Here is a 26,533-nt window from a genome sequence, read left to right on the forward strand (position 1 = left end):
GATTGCTAATGGATATGGTCAACTGACAAAACTGATAGCACCGATAGTCTCGCTTGGCTCATTGTGTTTTTCTAATAGGTCTGTACTGACTGGAACTGTGAGCGTTATTCGGTTATTCTGATTGCTATGAAAATATTTTGAAAAACCGGATAAGTTATTTTGGTTAGCTAAGAAGATCCATTTTTGGAATAGTTTTCAAATAATTGATGATATAGCTGTATTGCCTATTTTTCTTGTACTCTGGATAATTTCAACCCACGTGTATGGAAATATTCGAATTTTTGCCAGGCAACTAAATTTAGATTTATTTCTAAGGGGCTCCATTGCACTGTAACCTAATGGTCTTTTGTGCCCCCCATCAGAGCTATTCTGGCCATAACGTATTCTACAGCTGACCTTCCCGTCCAGAGATTAATTAATTCCAGTATCTGGGATGGCCTCAAGGAGGCTACTTCCTCACTTCTACAAGTTTCTTGTCCAAAGCAGATTTTGCGTTGGCTACTGATGGCGAGGTATTCCGTCACCAAGTGATATTGAGTTTCTTCCTCCCCACAGAATCTGCACTCATTGTTTTCTGGTAGACCCATTCTCATGTGGTGCTTTCTGAAGCGACAATGTCTCTGAGGCGCAAAGACGTTGGCGATCACGAAATCGCTGATGCCTAAAGCGTCGCCACTGGTAGACCAGCGTCCGTTGAAACATTTTTGATCGAAAGGCTCTCTTAAGCCAGATCTCGACCTCGACATATTGGAAAGTGCGTTTTAAAGGAACTTTAGTTATTTTACTTTTAAAGGGTTTGGGTTTGGGCAGTTATTTATGCTTTTAATAAGTCATTCGATGTGATTTGAAAAACTTGGGTTATTTTTTCTACTAACCCCGTACCTGGGGCTGTTGAAACGGTGGATGGGGTCAATTGTAATATTAAGAAATGAAGATCATTTTGTTGTTATTGGTGTATCTATTTATTTTTTATCGAATAGCTCTCTAAAGCCAGATATCGACCTTGACGTATTGGAAAATGCGTTTAAAAGAAACTTTAGTTATTTTACTTTTAAAAGGTTTGGGTTAAGGCTGTTATTTATGCTTTTAATATGCCATCCGATGTGATTTAAAAAAATTGGGAAATTGTTTCTACTATTCCCGTATCTGGGGATGTTGAAACGGTGGATGGGGTCAATTGTAATATTAAGATATGAAGATTATTATGTTGTTATCAGTGTATCTATTTATTTAAAATCACAGCCTTATATTATTATAGCATCAGTCTCATTCTTAAACTTAAGATAGAAAAAATTCTTAAAAAATGTTTTTAGAATAAGAATAACATAAAAAAATTACATAAATTCAAAATATCAAAAAAAAAGGCATTCTTAAAAAATGAAATAAAACTAACAAAAAATTCTTCGCGAACAAAGAAAATTTCAGTGTGATTCAGAAGTTATGGCAAAAATAATTCAAATCCTCAGCTGTACAAGCTTCGTGGGCCCAGATTCGTCAGCCCGAACATTGTATCCAATCGTCTCCCTGTCTGCTAGAAGCTAGTCCATTGCTCTCCATGCAGACCAAACAATACTCCTCTTGTCGTCATCTGTTATATTTCATGGGCATAGATATAGTAATCGGTAGGGGTATTATAGTAGATTTTCTTTTTTCTTCCTTTGTTTGTTGTCAATCTAGGTGGTGCCTTATAATGAGTGTTTTTAGTTTCTTTCTATTCACCAATAACAGTTGTAACGTTTCATCCGCCCCCTATAAAATTTTACATCATATCATGCACTCCATTTTGAAAAATTTTCATCATAACCTCCAAACTACACGAGGTACACATGTTTCCTATGTGTTCTTTCAATTTGATAATTTGATTTGAATTTAATTAAATTCGAGATTTTATGAACCGAAGGATGAATTATTTAAGATCATCTCTTTCTGGAGATTGCGTTGTTTCATTCTGAGATTACTGGTGGAATCATCAGTTCGGCAACATAGTGATGTCTGGCCTATGCCAAATACACCCTCTCAATCCATCGTGGAGGGGTGACCCTGCAGCAATGCGGCGGTCTTTAAAAATTCGCCGGGGCGGCACTATAGTGTGACGTCAAGTCCATAACGCCACCTCTTGGGCATACAGAGTTACTACAGTTTCCTACTGTTAGATTACCATTTGGCCAAATTCACTTTTTGAGTATCTTGAAAAGTTATAAAGACTATATATAGTTTTTATACAATGATAGCAATTCGTCGGTGGCGTCGATTTTTCCTATGGGTTCTTTCAATTTGATTCACTATTATTCTATTATCCGGAGGACGAATAGTACCTATATTATTTTTTATTATACCTAATAGTATCCATTTGTCCTATTTAGTTTTTGAGTACGATATCTGAAAAAGTTATGACTACATAGTCTTTATGCAATGGTTAAATGCTTCTCATTTCATATGGAGGAATCAATTATATGATAGCTTTAGAGCTATAAATAAATTCAAATCGATTATTTTCTTAACCTAGAAGATTTGCAAGGTGTTGGTTATAAGATTCCGTATTATTCATTTAATTTCGATTTGTTATAAAAAAAAAGGCTATATAATTCAAGTACAACAGTGAATTTTGCTCTGAAGAGTCGAAATATCAAATAAATGTGCGCATGTCCCAAATATTTGATCAGAAAAAAGAAGTATGGAATATCTACAAACAAAGGGATTGGTGAGCCTATTTTCAGATATAAAAGTGATTTTTTCTTCATCATTTGAGCGATTATCAAAATCACGGAAAAAGAAAATCTTATTTGGTGAAAAAATTAATCAGAGCAGAGAGCTTTGCACTAGTTGTGATGGTAACCGCAGCTAGTCGAAAACATTTTGCTACGATTAAAAAAATAATTTTTTTTTGCACGAAATACAAATTTCTTCTTTAGTACCTATTTCTAGTTGATGTTATTTAATTTTTCCATCCAATTAATGAATTTGTCAACCAGCTGTCAACTAGATCTCCATGCTTCATGCTGATGCAAACTTAGATAAACTCCTCAAGTTGTGTCTTCTATTGATAACAATTATTTCTTGTAATCGTACTAGCCATGACGTCGCGACGTCATCCGTCGAGCGGTAGCGTCAAATCTGGATCACCTGTATCTATAGCAACGAAACTAGGAGAGGCGAATTACGTTCAGTCATGTCGGCAGACGCCACCTAGAGACGTCGCGACGTCTGAATTTCTACATCGATCGTTTAAAGAACAAATTTTCAATCTTACGTCATGTTCTCTTCTCGATAAACAAGTGGTAGTGGCAGGGTGTTAGATATAGGCATGGGGTGGATAAGTAAGGAAGATATTTCTGGAGACAAAGGGAAGTTATTGGATGGCAAAGATGAGAGCAATTTATGTCAGAATGAAATAGAAGATGGTGAGTTATTATGGGATCTTTTCAATCATGAAATAGGTTGAATATAAACTAGAGTATTCGAGATACAAAGCAAAATTTACGACAATCTTACTAAGAGTTACAAATTCAAACACCATCAAGGAAATCAAATGCTAACACCCACAAAAAACAAAACATTTTAGAGGCTACTTTCCAAAATTAAAAAAATGACTCCATAAGGAAATGTGGTTTTTTCTATATTGTGGGAAAAACATTTAGATTTGTTAGCACTAATATCTCATTCAATACTTACATTTAGATATTATTTAGAAAAATTAAGACATCAAACAGTAATACTCTGATGGAACCTAGCCCTCAAACAAACTGCATTACAGCCCCCAGACAATCACTTGAAAGAATTTTCTTGGATTTGGTTGTCTGCGATAGCAGGTTATGCAGGTGGACCATAATCTTCTGAAGGCAATAACATCAATGTATAGAAGAGGTTGGAGTGGAAAAGAAACAGTGGTTAAGCCGATGAAAAAAAAAAACAAAGTTTGACAGATATATGAGCAGACAGCACATAATTTCAATTTCAATTTATTCATCAATAGGTATAAATATACATCAGTCGAAAACTTCACTTGCAGAAATATACAGCCTAAGCAAGCTTGTATGCTGTCATTATCTGCTTCTACAACTGATGAACATTCTCCCCAGTTATACAAAAAATCAATACATTTTTTGAAAGACAAACAATAAAAAGATAGATTGCTAATTGAAAGGCATAACAAGCCAAAGAAATGCAAAAAAAGAAACAGAAAACAAAAAATCTCATGCCGATAGGATGGCTTCGAATGTTTCAGAATTAACAATTACATAATTTCGGAGATGACATCTGAAAAGTTTACTTTGTTGTTGGTTGTAGGTTTAAGTTCTTGGGAGAGGAGGTTATAAAATTTTGGACCATAATATGACAGGCTCTCCTTCAAGTGTTTTTTATGGAACCTTGGTACAAACAGATCTCCACGCAAAATTTGTCTGGTTTGAAACTTGTGTAGAATAATTTTTTTTTTCTTTCTCATTTGATTTAATATTACTTCATAAATGTACAGTTATTTTATACTTAATTGACCAGACTACATAAAGCCTCTCACTTCTCAGTAGCAAATCTTCTACCCACCTTAAGGATTATTTTAAGTATGGTATAATGAAGTATAATGAAGGGTTACTTTTAAATGAACCAACAAATTTAATGAGGAGGTTATTCAATTGATGTTTTACGGTAGCAATATAAAGCTCTAGCTAGAAAAGAAGTAGCCAATTTTTCGAAGATTACGTTATGTTCGAACATTGTTATGAATAAATTGGGTATGGCTTGTTGAAAGTTTATTTTCCTAGAATCAATTTTTTTCAAATGACGGTGTTATTGTTCTTTTGCCATTTCCTCTTTGAGATATTCTAGATAGTGTCTTTGTGGTGCTGGCGTGATGGAATAAAATAGATCAGGGCAGGCGCGAGTAATTTTGGCAAAGATTTTTTCGGCGCCTCTCCTGAAAAAGCATCAATAATAACATGACCTCCTCATCGCCACAGGAAGGTATGGCATGCAAAGTTTCAGTATTGCCTCGAAAACTAATTGGGATTACAAACATGTGTTTCGCTGCATTTAATAGTAACCAGTTTCGAATGCAAAAATGAAAAATCAAGAATTTTCCATATTCGGAAGTATTAACATCGGTTTCCAAATAATTTGAAAGCGAAGGTAATGTTGAAATTTCGTCTTTGTGAAATACATAATGATTTTATCCCTAATAATAGGGAATTCTGTTAATATTGGTTGGGCTGCCATGTGTAATTATTATTCAGGTGGCATAGTAAAGACGGTTTGGAGATTTTTATTGCAGGGAATGTTGACAAACGCAGCGGAGAGAAATAACCTCATGTCATTTTCAAGAATCAAGGATTAAATATGAGAAGGCGACCAGCTAACTGGGTCAAATTGCCACCCCTCAAATAGAAGCGCCTGAAACGATCGCTTCATTGTTTCAATCCTAACGCCGGCCCTGAAATACACACTATATGTGGATGTACTACAACTCATATTGTGTGACATGTGAAAGTGCTTATTACAGTTAAGTAATTGAATACAGTGGAGACCGATAAGATTGGTTTATTTTTTGACCAAAATGTGGTGCATATTTTATGGATTTCTTTCCCCAAATCTAGTATTTTACGGCAAATTATATAACAATTGCACCTCTGTGAAATACGAAATATATTGCCTTATTTGTGAACGCTTCTAGAAAAACTTTTTATTATCATCACCTTCATTCGCAAATTTGTATGTTGCTTCATATCTCTTTAGTACATCTTTATTTGAGATAAAATTTTTACAATAAATATATTAGTTACATTTCAATGTTAAATCACCATATTTTTGAGTACCTATGTTTTGTGAATTATGAACCAGTCAAAATAGACGAAATGAAACTGGATTTTGTTTGGTACAGGGCTTTAAATTGATGTGCCGGATCAGGCGCGTCCAGAACTGCTAGATTCATGATTCATCTATGGAATTAGGAAGTGAAGGGTTTTTTAATGAAATATTCCAATTTGATATAAAAGAAGTAGATATATTTTAAGACAAATCATGTTTATTTCATTGTAAAGAGCTATGCCATTAAGAGGGATTACCACCACTTGGCTTTCCAGGAGAGAGGGGTGAGGTGGTTGGTTGCGCACAGAACCGAATTCACATAAAAGTTATACAGAAGGTAGTCATTTTTCTATTTATTCAACATGCATGATCGCCCAAGGGCGCGCGACCCCTGCGCCCCGTATCCGCCCCTGGGCTTTCCGCATGTCAGTCAAACATTATGTACCCATTCATTGCCCCTTTGGCGCTTCTGCGATGACCAAACTTTGTACGGTATATGAAGTTGTACATTCACTTCATTTTCTTTCCTTTACGAAGCATATAAGTAGAGGGCAGCACTCTTCGACGGTCGATCTTTTTCCAAAAAATTTTAGTTTGACCTCTTTTATAATGATTTTTTGTAGGATTTTTTTCTTCACGAATATTTTAAAAATATATCAGTGCTTTGCACATTGAACATATCATCATTATCATTATATTGTCATTCTACAATGTAGATTATTGTTCAATTATATGAAAACCTCTCAAAAATCGGTGGTTGTAAGGGAAAAAATCTATAATTTCTTTTTGAACTGTGCAGTCACGTGGTGGTATTCCCTCTTAACGATGGAAGACGGCATCAGCCAAATGGCAGATTGCAGCAGCATATCCTCTTCATAAAATTCTCAATGCCCAATTTGCATATTTCCAGCTGTATGTCCTCGATAATTTCAAATTTTTTATCTTTGAGGTCTTGAATCGATTGTGGAGCATTGGCATATTCCTTATCTTTCACGGGACCCCAAAGAAAAAAGTCTAAAGAGTTAAATCAGAAGAGGGCCAGGAAAATCCGAATCATTTTGATGCATTTCATGGACCCAATTAACGAAGATATGACCTTGCTGGTGATCGAACAGCTCTCGTGTCAACTGAACTCTAAAAAAAAGAGGGGTCTATACCGTTTCAGCGATCAGTTAAAAAATTAGTAAGTTTTTATTTTAAAGAGTTCGTCATTCTTCATTTATTAATTTTTTTGGAATGAAGAAAAAAAGAATTAGATGAATTTTTCATTGGATATCAAATGTATGCATGATTTAACTTTCCGAACAAACATTTATTTTTTCATGAGTTTCCACATAAAAATATTTTACAAAAAATCCGGTCTTTATAAAATTGAAAATAAAGACGTGAAAACGTATTTTGAATTGTTGCATGTGGTAAAAAAAGACGGTAAATCAGAGAAACGTTTGAGATTGCTTAAATCATCCTAAAAAGTGGTGGGATCTCAAAAACCGCTGAGCAAAGAGGAGTAGTTTGATTTTGGCAGATCACGAGCATGCCACATGGTATAAACCCCTTTTAAGACCTAAGTCTTTATGCAAAAGACAGTGTAATGTCATTTGTAGAATGCCTAATTACCAAAATCGACGAGGAATCGATAAACCTGTGTTTTCTTCAACACTACGGGTTACAGTAGCAATATTCTCAGCGACATATAAGATTTCGAGTCTTCACATCACTAAGTTCTCCTCACAGCTTAAATTTTTCCATCAGTTTCAATATTGCCAGCTGAGAAGGTGTTTCACGACGACCTAATGTGCTTGAGTTTTACGAACTGCAAAATTTCCTCCATATTTATGGTGAACTTTAACAATTTTAATTCGTTGCTGAAGCGTGTATTATTCCATTTTTAGTAATGGCGTTAAATATACTCGTTTTTTTCAATATCATAATGAAACCTTTCATTGGAAAACCCTTTTTCATGTAGGAATATGTGAAAATAAATCAATTTTTATTGGGGAATAGAAAAGTACGTTAACGCCATTGCAGTTTCTGGATGAAATATTTCATTTCAAGGTCCACATACGTTCCTATATTGCCAGTCGATCCCCTATGATGATGTAATAGCGTCATACCTCTTTCACGGTAAATTATCCGTGACGTCAATTGAAGGTATCTAGATGGTCCATTGACTGATTTATTCGCTATCTCTCAAAGTTGGTTTATTTTAATTCACAGTGAAATGAATTTATTTCTAGATTGTATATGGCTTCCTAAGAAAATCGGTGTAAATATCCGTAGATCTTTGATTTGCATGAATTTTCTAATTTTCTAATCTATTTAGAAAATGGTTGATTATTTCCTTCTTTCTCAAAATATATGTAAAATCATTAAAAAATTCTAATATTGCATATAATGTTGTGGATTTTGAATCTGGGTGCTTTCTTTGTAATTTTCAACTCCGAAACTATTACCCGAAGAATGTTGTGATGAGTGATATTAGGAATAGTTTTCTAAAAAGAGTTATCATTTTGAATAGCCCCCTATCTGGGTAGCTGTCAATTTTAAAATTGTCATCTTTTGAAATTTGACGAGTAAAAACTACGCCATTACCAAAATTAGAACGATACATGCTTCAACAACGCACTGAAATTGTTAAAATTGAGTACAGAAATGGTGAAAATTTTGCAGTTATAGTTCGTAAAACTATAGTACTTTTGGGTCTTCGCGAAACACCTTTTCGGCTGGTAATACTGAAACTGCAAAAATGTGAGCTATTAGGACAAATGAGTGATGTGAAGAATCGAAACTGTGTTGTCGATCAAGAAAAATTGAGATTATTGCTGTTCCGTTGACGATAACCCAGGTTTGTCGATTGCTCGTCGATCTTGAGATTTACGCATTCCACAAAAGACATTACACTACATTTTGCTTAATGACAGAGGCAACAAGACGGTGCTTCGTGTCACACAAAAAACGAAAGATTAGCTATTTCGCAAGAAATGTTTATTATTTTTCCTCGAAGCTGTAATTACAATTGGCCACAGAGATCTTGTGATTTAACACCTTTAGACTTTTTTTTGGGGGCACGTGAAAGATAAGGTCCCTTGAGTTTGTGAATGAAAAAAATACAGATTTCCTTGCTATAACTGAGCATTGGCAGTGTGGTGAGCAATTACAAACATACCATATAAAGGGTGTCAAGTTTCTGTAGGGAAAAGAATAAACACGGTGACTGTGCCCTTCATGCAAAAAACGAATACATATGGAAAAATCGACTAGATATATCCAGTTTGCATAATGATTCATTGAACATATGAATTTCCTTTTCAGATGCCTTAAACCATGTAAGAAAAAACTTAACAGAAGCAAATTGTACCGATGGCATGGCTGAAAATGATTTGATATTTTTAAAAGGACTTATGGATAGTCCTATATTGAGAAACATCGTGAAGGTGAGTTCAGTTCACATTTTGTATGAAATATTTTCAAACATTACCTAAGAATTCAAATTAAATTTGATGTCACAGAATGTCATAACTCTGATACTATGGACCAGTCGATTTTGCACTTAACTTAAAAAAAATGAATAGAAGAAAAAATCCTTTCATTGATAGATTTATCATTAGAAATACTGAATCAAATTCTTCAATTTTCAAAGATTAGTTTGCAAATTCGAGAATAGCTCTGACTTGGAGTGAGGAGACCAAAGTACCAAGGCCGCAGCCAAGGGGGGTCCGGAACCACAACTCCCCCCCTAAATTTTTTCAGAAAAATACTCTGAACTTTTTCAAATTGAATCTTTCATTTTATTGTATATTCAGAGGTTTTTCTTAATTCATATGGTCATTTGGTATATTTTACTGACGAAGGTTTATAAGAAATTGAATATTTCTCGAACGCAATGTATGAAATAAAATGTGTTTTATGGAATATATACCAGGTGATTTTTTCGAATTGAATCATTTTCAAATGATCAATGACGAATGACAGTATAAGTTATGAAAAATTTCAGCAGAAAACGTCCGAATTCCATGTTAATAATCAAAGGAACGGCTACGTTAAAATCGTCCAGACGGAAAATTTGAACTCGAATAGAGTGACGATTCGTGAAAAATTGTTCATATAATACTTATGTATTTTTTGCCGTCAAATAGGAATCTGCGATAAAAATAGGTGTTTCCATTTGAAATTTAAAAGTTGACCCCTATACCCCACACAAGGGGGAATTAAATGTAAGAAGATCGGCATTCCCCCTCAAAACCATCAACCTTTTATTCGAAACATTTTTCCGTAAGATGTTTCTTTTTAGATTGTTTGACTTCCTCAATAAAAAGAAATACCCCAGTATACAGGGTGTTCCTAAGGGAGGTAAAAATATAAATATGGGCTCGCAAACGCTTTGTTTTGGAGTAAAAGCGTTTAATTTTTCTCAAGTTTTTTTCTCATAGCACCTTCTCTTCACAAGATATTCAACTTAAATTTGGAATATAAATTTCAATTCAAAGTTATCATCTTGTGATATGCTAATTTTGAATGCTAATTTACAGGGTGATATTTTATCTTTCCTCCAGAACTCCTTTTTGGTAGAGTAGTGGTAGTTTAGAAAAATGTAAAAAGAATCTTTGATCCAGGAGTGAACTTCTTGGTGTTTCATAGTTTTGTCGTATCTGCTATCGATTTCGAGAAAAAAAAATTCAAACAACTTTCTAGTAATCTACAGGAAAATCCAAATTATTGTAAAGATCCAGTAAGTAAGCTGTGATGAATAGATTAATTATAGAGAGATGCAGATGTTTTGTTTGATTTTTGATCTCATCAATGCTCATAGAATTAATTTTTCTTTTTCATTTGTTTTTCTGTAGACGTATATCCTATACATATTTATGTCAGAAGGGATTTAATAAATATTTTTATTATTATTATAAGTTTTGGTTCTTATTACCTATTCTGTAGCGAAGATCAATAGAGATTCGATAAACTTGTAGGATCATCTCTGAGAAGTAGAACTACAAGAAACACCCTGTATATCGAAATCAAAGCATTTGCTGACCCATGTTTAAAGGACTTTTTTTCTTAAAATTATACAAGGAATCTCTCATTTTTTAAACCTCCAATGTAGGGATACCGTGTATAAATTCTATTATTGTACAATTATTGGTCATAAACAATATTTTTCTAGAGCTCAATTCAGTGGACCCCCCTCGAAATTTTTTTCTAGCTACGGTCTTGCAAATAACTGTATGCCTAAATACATATTATACCTACATATGTATATGAAATGTATTCCTTTTCCACATTCTTATTAAATTTTCTATAAATTCTGATGATGTGGTCAGCTTGAAATTTTGCACGAAGCTTGAAATTTTTATTTTATATTGATAAAAGAAAATAAAATAAAGCACTTGACTTTATTTTCTTTTATTAATATTGAAGATATCTTTCACCAAGTGTTATGCGAGGAATCAATTTTGATTATCAAGAATTTTTATTTTTGATTATATAGGTAAACCTGAAATTTGGCATGAATATGAGTGATAATGTTACGTACACAAACTAAATTTCTATCTGGTCTGATCTGTTGTTAGTTGTTCCGAAATTCCGATATACTGCTTTTTTTTTTATGGATTTGGTGAGGTGTACAATATGAAATTTTGCATCTAGTTTGAAATCATCATTATAAATCTACATGCGAAATTTCAATTGTTCTTACTGAAATATTATTTAAAATATTTTCAGACAGAGTTATTATTGAACATCCTGGTTTTATTAAATTTTCAGATTGCTTGCAATAAATAAACCCAGGTTTGCTCGAAGCTTCATATACTTGAAACTCATCGTTCTTAAAATATTTCGATTTTTTATAATTTGAATGGTTTTTGGAAAATTTGAAATTATTCAAATTATCTTTGGCTTTGGCTTTGGAAGTGAATACTAGAATATCGCAGGTAGGTAATGATAATCATTAAAAACTCTAGAGGGTGTTCAAAATGAGTATTTTATTTTTTATCAGGTAACAAATTTTATTATTTTCGAAAAATTCTCCACCAAATGAGAAAATAAAATATAGGGTGTGCCTTTTGTACTAAGCCCAATATTAATGTTTGAATGAGTCATCAATGAACAGTTTCAAGTCTCACTCTAAACACCCAGTTGAGTTCTCAATTATACTATCAAAAAGTCAGTACCTACCTGCATTCTCCTAGAATTCACTTTCCAAATCTCATTTGAAAAATTCATAAAAAATTTGAATATCTCAAAAACGTTTCAAGAATATGAAACTTGAAACAAACATTGGTTCATTCCATATTATCTGAAAATTCAATAAAAACAAGATGGTCCATAAGAAAACACATATGTTAGGTCTTTTATACTTTTTTGGTACACCCTGTGTATTTAATGGAGCCTAATGATACTGTGTGAAAAAAAATTCAGCGAAATAGAGCGTCTCGTCAATGGCGGAACACCCTGAAAACGTATACCCCTACGAGATTAGATAACGTCGTTGAAAGTCTCTCGTACCATCATCATCAAGAATTCGGTTGAAACATCCTTTTCAGTTGGGGATGGTCATTTGATACACCTGTCGCGATAGAACTCCACTGGCGTACCTGACGCGCTATCAAATCCAAAGTCACTCTACCTACTGGCCCCCCTACCATGGGAACCTTTGTTTCCAGTTTCCACCTTTCACACATCACCATTCTAGAACCATTGGTACAAGCAACCGTCGAATGGAGCGTAGTATCAAAGCCAATCAAGAAAGTTACATAGCCGCGACGGGTCTCTTTTGTTTGTAACGAAACCTTATTTCAGCGTCCATCGATCCAGAATTAGCGAAACCCTTTCGAATGAAACTGTTCTGTGTTCCCCTCAAGCCGTCCGGTTTCAATTTTTTAATCGGTTCAGGTGTTGTCTAGTTGTTGTGTTGTCAACCTGTTAGTGGATGTTGATGCAGTGACGTCATTTTACACGATTTCCATTTTGGAGATTTAAATTTGGCGTTACCTTCTCGTAACAGGTGAATATCTTATTTTTTTTCTATAAGAAGTACTGTTTTATAACATTTTTTTTTTAATTTTCGTTGTTGTTGCTCATGGATTCTTGCTTCCCGGAGGTGGGCCACACCTGTAAGGTGTTGGTGATGGAACCCATCAACAACGATCGTGAATACAAACATGTCTGAATTAAATCCCTTTGAATTTTTTTTTCAACAAATCGGTCTCTTTTCAAGATTTCCTTAAAAAATTGAGAAGCATTGCTGGTATTCTAGAAATGGTTGATTTCACTCGATGTTAAATCAGCCAAATCATTAAGAAATTATTACTAAACGATCATTTGGAGTAAATTCGTGATTCCTCAAATGGAAAGTTAGTTTCGTTTGTAATTGAATACTAGAGTGTTTGCTGAGAATTGTTGTCTGGAAATTTCTTCACGTCTGGTAATTTATTCGTTATTTTCTGATTTATTTGAATTCTAATATTAAAACAAACGTTAAGAATCGTTCAAGTAGAAATATTTTCCACTCACTCAAAAGTTTCAAAGTTTATGTCTTGAAATGTGTAGATACTTAAAAGCGAGAACAATAAAAACTAGATTCATAAAATTTGCAACAAAAATCGTTTTCTTGAAAGGTTCGATATTATGTTGAATGACGCTAACTCAATAGATTATTTATTCTACTCCTAATTTCAGAGTTAGAATTTTGAATAAAAGTTCCATTGAAGCATTCATTACTTATACATTTTTTTGTAGAATGACCTTGTTTTCAAGAAGCCTTTTTTTCATTAGGAGGTGTAATCCTCAATGCGGTTGAGTTAGGTATAATCATAAGTTATAATGGAATGAGTCTAATTTCTCAGAAACTATCAGGCATATTTCATCCGAAATTCAAGCATTTTTAGGAAAGATCAGGATATGAATGTAGCTATCTTAAAAATATGGTAGATAGTGAAAAAGTTCAATATATTTTTAAAAGATCTTGTTTGTTAATAAGAAGCACATATAAAATGAGAATTCAAAATTCACCTGCTTAGCTACGTCATAAAATATTTTTTAAAGATTACGTAAAACTTTCAAAATTTTGCTAGTTCGGACGTATTGATATGGAGTATTTACTAAAAATTGATCTGTTTTAGCCGTTACTAATTGGTAGTTGAGCATGATTGAAAGAAATTTATATATACGAAAAATTTATTTTGGTAGTGAAAACATAGAAAATAAAAAAGTGTATTTACTAATTTTTTCTCTACTTGACTGACTTATCTTACCTTAAAAGACGCTTCACAATATAGACTGAACTTATCGGCCGATAGTTTGATGGTACAGGGTGTTTCACGTAAGCGGGTCACTGGATTTTGTGACTTTTCCTTCGAGCAATATTGAAAAGTGACCTATTACAATGATAGTATTTTTCCAAATATGTTATTGGTAAAACTATCGAACCAAGACATGGAAATTTATGGAGGAAAAACCGTTTTTCAAAAAAAAAACCTTTTTTGGAAATTCGATTGGTTTTCAAGAGAAGAAGGTCTATAGACAATTTCTCACAAATTGTTTCTTCATTTGAACTCCCGTTTTTCAAGAACACGGAATTTTTTTTCAGCAAAATATACTCAAGAATATTTTTTCATATTTTCTGAATGCTCAATCGATTCTGAATCCGAATATGTAAATAAAGTGGTAGTTTTATATTTATTTCAAACTATTCCATTTTAAATCAACCTGAGGAATTCAGATTTCATATTCGGAAATAATATCCATGTGTCTGTGGTTCAATAAATATTTGAATAAATTTTGAAGTTTTCATTCTCGATTATAATTATAATTTCTCTCTACTTCTAATTCTTTAACCACGATAGTGGCTTCTATTATATTCGGAATGAAAACTTAAAGGTTGATTTTTAATGGAAAAGCTTGAAATAAATATAAAACTATAGTATATTCGAAGTTCAAATGAAGAAAAAATTGATGAGAAATTGTCAATAGACCTTATTTTGAAACCAGTCGAATATTAAAAAAAAAATTTTCGTTGGAAAAAAGTGTTTCCTCAATAACTTTCCATGCCTAGATTCGATAGTTCTTCCAATAACATATTATCAATTTCCCTTGAAGGATAAGCCACAAAATCCAGTGACCCGCTTACGTGAAACACCCTGTACATACTCTGGGCGATTCTCTTGATATTCAGAAGACCAGTTAAATTATCGATCTATTAAAAGTTTTAAGTGTTGATGGACAGTTCAACTCCAAATCATTTGAACTTTTTTTTTTGAATAGTCAGCAAACGCAAGGTTTTGCCATTGTAAATCCTCAAGCGTAGACTGCGTAGATACTCATTGCACAATCAATTTTTAAATCTGAATTCGAAAATGTAGGAATGGACATAAGGCTTAAATGGGAAATAATTGTAGCTCGTGCTCATTTTTGAATCACCACTTAATTTAATCGTTCTCTGAGTACTTCAAAATTTCAATAATTAACGTTAATAGAGACCCGACATCGTCTTACGTGTCGTAGGAGCAATTTGCTTCACCTCTGCACGTATAGAGCTTGAATTCATTCATTCTGACTCATTTTATTCAATTAATGTGTGACCGCAGTTGACCAAGTGAATAGTAGTCTTTGTGCATTTATGTCGAATGATATTGAGGTTTATGATACAAATGATAAATTGTATTTTATGTTCATCAGGTTGGGAAAATATTCCAATAATATATAAGGGTTTTTCCGGAATAACTGTACATGGTGGACAAATTTCGATGTTTTAGCACTACAACTTTTAAACCAGAGGAGATAGACAAAATCTGCTATAACATCGAAATTTGCCCACCCTGTACATCATCAGTACCTCCTTTTGTTTTCGAGTTATAAGCAAAAATTGGAAAAATGGCGATATGGAAAAAATATATATCTCTGCTAATACTGTACAGGGTGGGCAAATTTCGATGTTTTAGCACTACAATACTGATGATAGAGCTCTGAAATTAAAACATTATACAGGCACTTTTTTACGTAGAATCCAGTGGCGTGCTCATATTTCCAAAAGGGTTTTTAATTACGAAGCTATGACCCAAAGTTATGTTTTTTTAAATGGAAACACTAGGTTTTTGTGCCATTTTCTGAAAGCTTAATTTTTCCTGATTTGAAAAATATATAACATCATATGATTCGGATCAATATAAATAAAAGAAAATGGCCAAAAACCTCTTTTCACCTAAGAGTCTCAATATTTCTATGGTTTCAACTGTTGATGAGCCTTCCTATAACAAGAGCAGTGTCCTTCCGTCAATCTGATTATTTCTATGCTTTTCACTTATTTCTACAAAATTCGAATCTATATTTATTTTATACAAATAGTTTCGAAAAGATAAACGAACTTGGAAAAAGGTTCCTAGGTAGCTTGAACACAGTTTCAAATATTCATCTATTGAAATATCGAGAAGAGGTGTCGACGGTGCATTGTGCAATTGTTGTCATTATTAGGTGAAATATTATTTCTTGTTTGTCCCTTCGTAATTAAAATGTTGAGTTCAATCAGATATGCATTGTTTCATATGCTGTTTAAAATGGATTGGTACTTGTGCGTATTGATTCTGGAGACCTATGTAAATAATCTCCTGATACATGCATCTCATTACAACTCTTTCGATTGAAAAATTCGATCTTGTGGTTTCTCCGTTATTTCCAAATCAATTTTTAGATAAAAAATTTATAAAACATATCTAGATTCGAATTTTGTAGAAATAAGTGAAAAGCATAGAAATAATCAGATTGACGGAAGGACACTGCTCTTGTTATAGAAAGCTCAATTTTTCTGTGTTCATCAACAGTTGAAACCATAGAAATATTGAGACTCTTAGGTGAAAAGAGGTTTTTGGCCATTTTCTATTATTTATATTGATCCGAATCATATGATGTTATATATTTTTGAAATTAGGAAAAATTAAGCTTTCAGAAAATGGCACAAAAATCTAGTGTTCCCATTTAAAAAAACATAACTTTGGGTCATAGCTTCGTAATTAAAAACTCTTTTGAAAATACGAGCACGCCACTGGATTCTACGTAAAAAAGTGCCTGTATAATGTTTTAATTTCAGAGCTCTATCATGAGTATTAGCGGAGATATAACTGTTTTTCGATTTCGCCATTTTTCCAATTTTCGCTTATAACTCGAAAACAAAAGATGGTGGCCAAAAACGAAAACTACCCTTTTTAGTTTCTCAGAAAAAGAGATCGAGAAGTGGGTATCAGATTTTGTCTATCTCCTCTGGTTCAAAAGTTGTAGTGCTAAAACATCGAAATTTGCCCACCCTGTACATCATCAGTATTAGCGGAGATATATATCTTTTTCGATATCGTCATTTTTCTAATTTTTGCTTATAACTCGAAAACAAAAGGAGGTGGCCAAAAATGAATACTACTCTTGTTAGTTTCTCAGAAAAAGAGAACGAGAATGAGGTTTCAGATTTTGTAAGTCTCCTCTGGTTTAAAAGATTAAACATCGAAATTTGCCCACCCTGTACAGACTTAAAATGAAGATGCAAGACGTTTTAGAGAATAGTTGTTCGAAATTATATCCTAAGTCTATTCATTTGAGAGATACATGCTGTTTCATTTTTAACGAAAATTTCCAATCGTCATAACTCTATGGATTTTAATGGAAATTTTAGGAACTTGTCGATAGCGCAGCTCTGGACTGAGATTGAGAAAACTGATTTTTTCATGTAACATCTTGAAAAACACTCTTTTTTTGAAGGTTTGACAAATTCAATTAATAAATCTTTTAAAAAATGTCTGTATTTCGTTGTTTTCAATGTTAAAAACCTTTGTAAGTGATGGTTGAAAAGGATTAATTTCTCGAGTTTCTAAACGAATCCTTATAGAATTGAAAAATTGAAATTGTTTATCATTTAAAACTTATATACCTAGTTGCAGGAACGTTCATTAAAATTTAATGTCGGATAAATATTTTAAATCACTATTAAATGGTCCAGGTAGCCAATAGGGGGCACTGGTTTTTAAGCAACATACGCTGTAATATTGTTTGTGGAATGCCTAATTCTCAAGATCAACGAAAGGTGCTATATTCTCAGTTGTTCTTGGGCTACGCACACGTTTTCGAGTTCACACATCACTAGCTTGTCCCAATAGCTTTGAATTTCAGTTTCACAATTGCAGGCCAAGAAGGTGCTTCACGATGACTCATAAGTGCTTTAGTTCTGCGAACTGTGACTGCCTAATTTTCACCATCTTTGTAATGAATTTGAACAATTTCATTGCGATGTTGAAGCATGTATCGTTCCATTTTTAGTAATGCCTTAGTTTTTACTTGTCAAACGTCAAAAGATAACTGGTTCGAAAGTAACAGCTGCGTAGATAGCGGGCTATTCAAAGTGAAACATCTTATTGGAAAACCCTTTATAATTGTTCAGGAATATACAAGGTGTATATGAATAGTTGTGAAAAAATTTAGGTGGTGATTCCTTGTTAAAAAATAATGTGGGTCTTCTATATAAACTTTTTTTTTGAGCACCCCCTGCTCAGTTACTAAAGTTGGAGCCCGAAAAGTAGTTTGTAATTTTTTTCTCGAAAACCAAGAAATCCACGAAATTAAAATTAAGCTGACATTTTATGCGGGCAAGGAGGAATTCAAAAAATGTTTGGCGGTGTTTGTTTATGATTCCAAGGGGTAGAAAAAGCCAACCCTCAATCTTATTTCGCAATAACCGTTTCTATATTCATATTTTACAATAAGAAAATTAATTTTGGATAGACTTATTAATTCTCAACCAATTAGGTCTCTTGTAATTTTTCGATAAAATTCACGGTTTTGAAGAAAAAAAATTATCAACAGTTAATACTCCTGAGTTGTGGAGGCTGGAATTATTTTCGACCTTGAATTCCAATAGGCAGATGTCAAAACGATATTTTTACTGAGAACTGGTACAAACATAACATAAATGTAACAAAAAAAAAACAATTACGAACTTACCACAAATTGAAAATTCCTTTTCGGGCGCCATTTTTAGGGGGCTGTAACTAAGCAGGGGGTGCTCAAAAAAAAAGTTTATATGAAAGACCCACCTAATTTTTTGACGAGAAAACACCTCCAAATTTTTTCGCAAATATTCATATACATTATTAAAGAAATTGCGAAAAATTAAATAGATTCGAAATGTTTGAATGTTCATTACAAAGTTCAGTTGAAAAATCAAACAAAGTATTGACAAACTTCGAAGTCTCTTCGAGGTGATAAACCTATGAAATATAAACCGCCTATAACAAAACTCATAAATGAATCACTGTTGTCTATCGACGGTGGAAGATTCGATAAACTGAAATATGAACTTGACGCTTGTAAAAACAATTGTTCATGTTCACCAATTGGATAGGTAATTTGTCAATAAGCGTAACTACCAAGGTTATGTTATGAAAAGTCAGCATTGTCTTTTCTTGTGTTTGTTGTTATTTTATATGATAACGAAGCGATTTTCGTTCGATGTCCTAGTCTGGATTCTCACCAATTGGATCCGGGAAATAATAGGATGACTAATTTATGGATATAATTTTTGGAAGTTGATGTCAATAACATCATATGATTATGAAAAAATATTTTTCGTGGGAAATGTTACCTATACAATTTAACATCGGTTAAAGGTTGAAATGTGGGAAATGCCGCAAATTTAAACAGAAGCTAATTATTTTCGCATGACTTCTCTTTATACAGGGTGTCCCGAAACTATGGTACCACATTGAAACAGAAGATTCGCCTTGAAAAATAAATAAGACTTTCCTTATATTTTTTTCTCAAATATCCTTCCTTGCAGAGATACAGAGGGTTGAATATGAAAAATTAAATGTAATTTTTATTCATATCTTCATAACAGTTTTCAAAAATTTCAATTGAATTTGAGAGTTTGTGTTCAATAAGTGCTTTATTTCCGAAAAAAAAAACAGATTTTTCAGTGTCGTACAACGGGCATAACGGGCAACGGGCTAAAATAAGAAAAATTATGCTTTTTTCGCATTGTCCATTCAATTTTCTTGTAAAAAATGTATGCTTTGAATCCGGAAAACTAACCGTGAAAAATAGGGGAAAAAATGGGCAATGATGCCGTTTGTACGCTACTGGTGGCCATTGAAAATGTTTTTTTCTCAGAAATAAAGCACCTATTGAACACAAGCATTCTTCCAAATTGAATTGAAAAATTCCGAAAATTGTGAAAGTTATGAATTAGAAATTACTCCCCAATTTGAGACATTTGAGAAAAGTAATATTAGGAAAGTCTCATTTATTTTTCAAGGAAAATCTTCTGTCTCAATTTGGCACCATAGTTTCGCCCTGTATGTATACCAATACAAAGGTGTTTTAGGTGTTCCATCATTGACGCGACGCTCTATTCAGATTAAAACTGATCGTTTTTGAGATATTTCGATTAGTTAGAGGATCTTTGGAAAAACTTAATGAATGAATTTATTTGGATGAGATTTTGAAAGCGAATTCTAGTTGAACGGAGGTAAGTACTTTGTATTTGATAATCATTTAGAACGCTATTGGGTGTTTATTCAAACGTTAATATCGGCTTATTCCGAATGGCATACCCTGTATTTTATTTTTTTAGGCAAGAAATATTATTATCTTCGAAAAATTCTATACCAAATAAGAAAATGAAACATAGGGTGTACCATTTGGAATAAGTCCTACCTCTGTCCTTCTATTATTTATTTTCAAAATATCATTCAAATACATTCATTTTCAAGTTTTTCCGAGGATTTTTCCAGAGACCCTTGAATTTATGAAAAATCGAACATCTCAAGAGGGGGTGAGTTTTAGCTTATGAAACTTTGAACAAACTCGGGTTCATTTATTCCATACAATCTAAAAATTCAATAAAAAAAAGAGGTTCAATAAGAAAAAACATGTTAGGACATTTAATTTTTTTTGGTGCACCATGTGTATTTCCAAACAAATTGAGAATGTAGTTCTAATGGAGCCTAATGATACTGTGTAGAAAAAAATCGAAAATTTCAGCGCTTGACCGTAACGTGTCAATTATGGAACATACTGTATTTCAGTTTTACACAATACCTATTCCATATCATGGGCAATTATTTATTTAAATTTTTCTCAATAATTATAATCTATATCATTCTGTTAGGCAAAATATCACCAAAGGTACTCGATATTAGGTATATCTAAAACTTATTCCTAATAGAAAACACCCTGATATAAAACTAAAAGAAAATTTAATGCTAGTTGCAATGCAATAATCTTCATTATATTTGATTCTCATTGTATCCAAAATCATAAGGAATTTATAGTATTCAAAGTAATCATTATAATATAATATTATTTTCATCGCTTCAATTATGTAATTCCAAAATCATTACGAATATATTTTCCGTCAATGATGGTAATCTTGAAGATATTGTGCCTTAACAGATGATAAATAAATTTGAATTTTCTCGTTTTTATTGATGTTATTACTAGGTTCTTATATTAGAACCCGAATAAATAAAGAGAATATTTTGATTAACTACCATATACCTAATTTAGCTTGAGATTTCGATCTGCATTATCACTTTTGAAATGGGAAAGAAATATTTAAACTATTACTACGTTCCTCGAGAGACTATCCTTTTTTCATGTTTATATAAAGTGCATAATATTCTTGCGTTCATTGTACTCGCCTATCTGAGGTCACTCTTCTGTAATGACTAACGTTACTTCGGTTTAAATAAATGTAGGCCATCAGATTCTTATTACGTTACTGTCATAAAATAAAATTGTGAGAACTGGTAGAAGGGTTTGTGGAAATGGATAAAGACGTTACTACTGAACTACAGAATACTTTCTCAGATTGGAGATACTAATAGGGAAATTCGCATTGAGAACAATGAACTTCTATAGCTTAGGAAACTTTCTTGATAAGTTTACCTGTTGTAGGCGAACTATGTCAAAAGCACTATAAATTTTACACTATGGTTTATTATTTCCTCCTATAACCAATAACTGGGTATCTCAAATCGCTAGGAAATCAAAAATTATTAAGCTACGAGGGATTAGAAATTCTAAGGAAATTTATTAGGGCTAATAAATTTCTTTAGTTTGATTCTGACAAGAATATCTATATTCTTGTCAGAATCAAACTAATGCGACCATTTTCTTTTTTTGTTTTATTCAAACCCTTCATTCATGGATCGGGTTTTCTAGTGATAATTTTTTGAGCACTCGTTCCCCGAATAGAGCGCTATAAATATCATTTTGTACTAATTTCCATACAAATAATCTTTTTAGTTTCTGAAAATATTTTGCAAAATTTTTTTGTTCGATTTTTGAATTTTACACTCAATAAAACATAAACTGTGAAAATAACAGATGGTGATAAAAATTCTCTTTGAAGGATTCCAATTACCTATTATATACTAAATAAATGTTTTGTAAAAAAAAAGTTATATGGACATTTCTGCAAATTCTCTTCCTTCTAAATGTAAATAATCGGACTCGTTCTTGATCTTCGCAGTACCTACTTCCATTAATTGCAGATATTGCATTGTTAATTGCAATCTTCATTAAACCAGTACATATTCAGTACAGATTCTTAACCAGCAAAATTGAAATAAGTTTAATATTCGACGTATCTTACAGGTACAAGATCGTCTAGGAGAACCTCCTTGTATTCCAAAGCCGGCATCAACAAAAACCAAGGAACTCTTCAAAGAACTCCTGATTCGATGTAATATCTCCAGGACTCGTGAAGCCAGAGAATTATCATCTATACTCAATCACCCTCACTTCAAAGCCCTCCTAGAAATTCACGATGAAGTAGCAGAATGTGTATCAGATCCTGAGAGCCATCAGAAAAAGAAAGAACTTGAGAGGAATCTAGTGGAAACTCCATCTGAAATCAAAGAAATAACAGGCGAGATGATGCGAATGGTTGGAATCAGGAAGAAGGGCAATGAACCCCTTGGCCTCACGGTAAGCCAATTTTTTTAATTTAAACATTTTTACACACATTTCAACAACGATCCAGATACAACAAATCAATACATAACTTTATAAAAATTCTGTAGATGAAAAAGTAGTTAGATAAATAAATTGTAAAATCGAAAAAAAATCGAATTTATCGAATGAGGAAAATTATTGGAACGTTTTATTGACAATAAAGGAATAACAATAGCGATGCCATCATAACAAATAATATATTTATGAACATATTATTTTCCCTACAAATAATCGTTTATACTAGGATTAAAATTATTGAATAATTTTTCATCTGAGAAACAGAATCGACTCGAAATTTTTGTGTTAATTATAAAATAAATGAATGTACAACAAAAACTTATATACAAGTCATAGTGAGTGAATTATTCAGTTCTTATTATACTAAAAGAAGTATTTTTTCACAAATGTAAAAGATTTTGTAGACGATTCACTAGGTACAGGTACAGACATAGTATAAGGAAGGAAATTCCTTATACTATGGTACAGATAATTTTATCTGATAGGGAATCCTTCTCATCTTCATGTGGAAGTGGAAAGTAAATACTATCCGCACTCCAATTTTTGAAAATTGAGTTTAACACAATATATTCAGAATCGAGTAAAACTTTATGGAGTATGTGGGTTCAGTTTTCTCAAAAGTTTCATTTCAAATGAGCTCCTAATATAAATCCGGAAAGACTAGAAAAATTGATGAAAAACTAGCGAATATGATACCAACGCAAATCTGTTACAATTCATAAGGGGAAGAACAATTTTCAGCGCTCAAGTTATGAAATTATATCGACCGAACATTGCAGATGTTAATGCAGAGCAGATTTTATTGAATTTCTCATAAAAGCTTCGTTCTCTATTTCGTTGAGGTGTGGTCGAAACTGCTATTCAACAATCGATTATTTTACAGGGAATAATATTCGTTTATTGCTTCAGTTTTATAGGATATTATTAATTTTGTTTGCCTTTTCTAATTACTCATTAATATTTTAGTTTAGACTGAGCAATAATTATTTATTACGAGAATGAAAAACAGAACTCCAATTATATGAACATTTTTCCAGAAATATTCTGGTTCTGGAATAATGTTTTCGTCCTTATTATGTTTTCAGAAAAATCCTTATTCCTTTCATATTGAAATAAATCAAATCATTCTTTTTTCTTTGTCCTATATACACATCCGATTAAGTTATCAGAAGTAGGTAATTGAAAACGGAAATGTTATGGTAAAACCATCACCTTGTACGAATTTTTCAATATTCCTCTATGAAGAAGAAAAAAGAAATGAAGAAATGAGATAAGAAAACTTTATTTTATTTATCAAAAGTCAATATTTTTTCTTCAACTGATTAGTTAGTTCGATATTGTATCAAATAAATAATTATTACTGTAAAAAAATCGAAAATATTGGCTTAATATGCGAGTTTTCCGCTGTCTATAAAAATAAAACTTATATTATCAATTTTTTTTCAGATACAAGTAAATGAAAACGAAAACCTTGTTATAGCAAGGATAATAGAGGGAGGCATGATAGAGAAGCAGGGTCTCTTACACGTTGGTGATGTTATATTAGAAGTAAATGGAATACCTGTGAAAACACCCGAAGATCTACAAAGTGAAATAGTGAAAAGTAATGACTCCGTAACCTTAAAAGTTGGCCAAAGCAGTCCAGAAACTCATGCAGCTCTAGTGAATTCAAACGGATACAAAAATGGAACCCTGAAGAGATCCACGGTATGCTTTTGATATTTATCATTTTTCTCCGATACAGTTATTATAATGTGCATCACTCAATTTTTTTGCTCTTGTAATTTGGATATTCTAAATCTATTTTCTCGAACACCATCCATCAGAATATGATTGCTCATAAGTAAAGGACTTACGACTTGAGGTCCTTTAGCTTCTTTTAATTGAGTATTATATGTAATACTCAATAAAAAGAAGCTAAAGGACACAGTAGCAAAAATAAAAATAATAATCCTTCAATGCCCCTAGTATTTTGGCAAAATTGAAGGTTTTCCAATAAGAAGTTTCGTTTCTTTTAATGTTTATATTAAAAAAAAACAGTATATTTCCAGTGAAATCAGTGGATATTTATTTCATTGTAAAGACAAAGTGTGAAAAACGATATCAGCCAAATATGCGACACGGCTACGGTTGCAGCATCATATCCTTTTAAAAAATTTTTTTAGACCAATTCATACATTTACAGCTGTATATCCTAGATAAATATTGTCTTGATGCAATGTGGAACATTGACATAGACCTTATCTTTCAAGAAGATGGAGATGCTTTTCAATAATCATTCTTGGATTTTCCGAGCCCAAAATGTTACCATTCTGCTTATTAACGTAGTCTTCCAGGTGGAAATCACTAGAGATAATTTTTCGATGGAAATCCAAATCATTATGATTTTTTATGCATTTCAAGGACCCAATCAGCGAAGATACTACGTTGCTGGTGATAGACCGGTTTGAGGTTTTGTGTTAACTGATCTTTAAAGGCCTTAACACCTAATTCTTAAGTGGAATACCTAATTCCCAAAATCGATGAGGAATCCTAAAATCTGGATTCTCGTCAACATTACTTGCTACAGCAGCAATATTCTCAGTTGTTCTTGAGCGACGTACACGCTTTAGTTTCATCACATCAGTAACTTGTCCCGATAACTAAAATTTTTCCACCAGTTTCACCATTGCCGGCCGAAAAGGTGCTTCACCACGACCCAAAAGTCTTTTAGTTTCGCAAACTGATGTGACTTCAAAATTTTCACCATTTTTGTAGCGAATTTTAACAATTTCATAGCGTTATAGAAGCGCCATTTTTAGTAATGACGTAGTTTTTACCTGTCAAATGAAAAAGATGACAGCTTCAAAAGTGACAGCTGCTCAAAATGCGGAGTATACAAAATGAAACCTCTTATTGGAAAACCTTATATGATTTTTATATCAAACGAAGAGGATAAATTTTAACCAAATAAAAAATATTTACTGAAAGATAATGTTAATTTTTCTCATTCAATTTTCAGTGCTTCATGAGAGCTCTGTTCGAGTACGACCCCAAAGAAGACACTCTACTACCCTGCAAAGAAATAGGTTTGGGCTTCGACAGAGGGGACATACTTCAGATCGTCGACCAAAGAGATCCAAACTGGTGGCAGGCTAAAAGAGTTGACGGAGATGGCACCACTGGTCTCATCCCCTCCTTGGAGTTGGAGGAGAGAAGAAAGGCCTTCGTACCTCCCGAGGCCGATTTCGTGCACAAGATCAGCATATGCGGTGCCAGGATATCCAAGAGGAAGAAGAAGATCATCTACAAATCGAAGAGCAACGGCGATTTCGACAAGGCTGACCTGTTGTTATATGAAGAAGTGACGCGAATGCCACCGTTCAAGAGAAAAACGTTGTGTTTGATAGGCGCGCAGGGTGTTGGGAAGAGGACGTTGAAAAATAGACTGATTAACAGTGATCCAGATAAGTTCGGAGGAGTGATACCTCGTAAGTTGATACTTAGATGTATCCCATTTCATTCACAGTTTCATTGATGAAGAGTGTGAATGGAGAGCGTTGATAATGAAATTTTAAACCTTTATTTATAAACAAGATTTATGGCTTTTCGTACTACGGAAGTTATTGGGCAGTAAAGATTGAAATGTTATAGCTGTTGAAATCCGGTTTAAAACATGCCCTACTTTCTTCTAAACATTTCCGCATTTTCTCCATGTTTGAGATATCATTGTATTAAATGTTCACAT

At 32.9% G+C, this 26,533-nt stretch overlaps 1 protein-coding gene across 1 annotated transcript in view; it reads left to right on the plus strand.

The window, feature by feature from the left end:
• The first annotated feature begins 3,185 nt into the window (after positions 1-3,185).
• The window catches only part of LOC123677487 (protein PALS2), a 32,021-nt gene continuing 8,673 nt past the window's right edge, over positions 3,186-26,533 (plus strand). The window contains exons 1-5 of the mRNA XM_045614035.1: positions 3,186-3,401; positions 9,112-9,233; positions 22,429-22,761; positions 24,253-24,513; positions 25,808-26,276. Of these exons, the coding sequence (XP_045469991.1) occupies positions 3,305-3,401; positions 9,112-9,233; positions 22,429-22,761; positions 24,253-24,513; positions 25,808-26,276 (1,282 nt within the window). The 5' untranslated portion in view covers positions 3,186-3,304. The remainder of the gene's footprint in view (positions 3,402-9,111; positions 9,234-22,428; positions 22,762-24,252; positions 24,514-25,807; positions 26,277-26,533) is intronic.

The sequence above is a fragment of the Harmonia axyridis genome, chromosome 4, assembly GCF_914767665.1.
Source record: "Harmonia axyridis chromosome 4, icHarAxyr1.1, whole genome shotgun sequence".
In the NCBI taxonomy this organism is placed as follows: domain Eukaryota; kingdom Metazoa; phylum Arthropoda; class Insecta; order Coleoptera; family Coccinellidae; genus Harmonia; species Harmonia axyridis.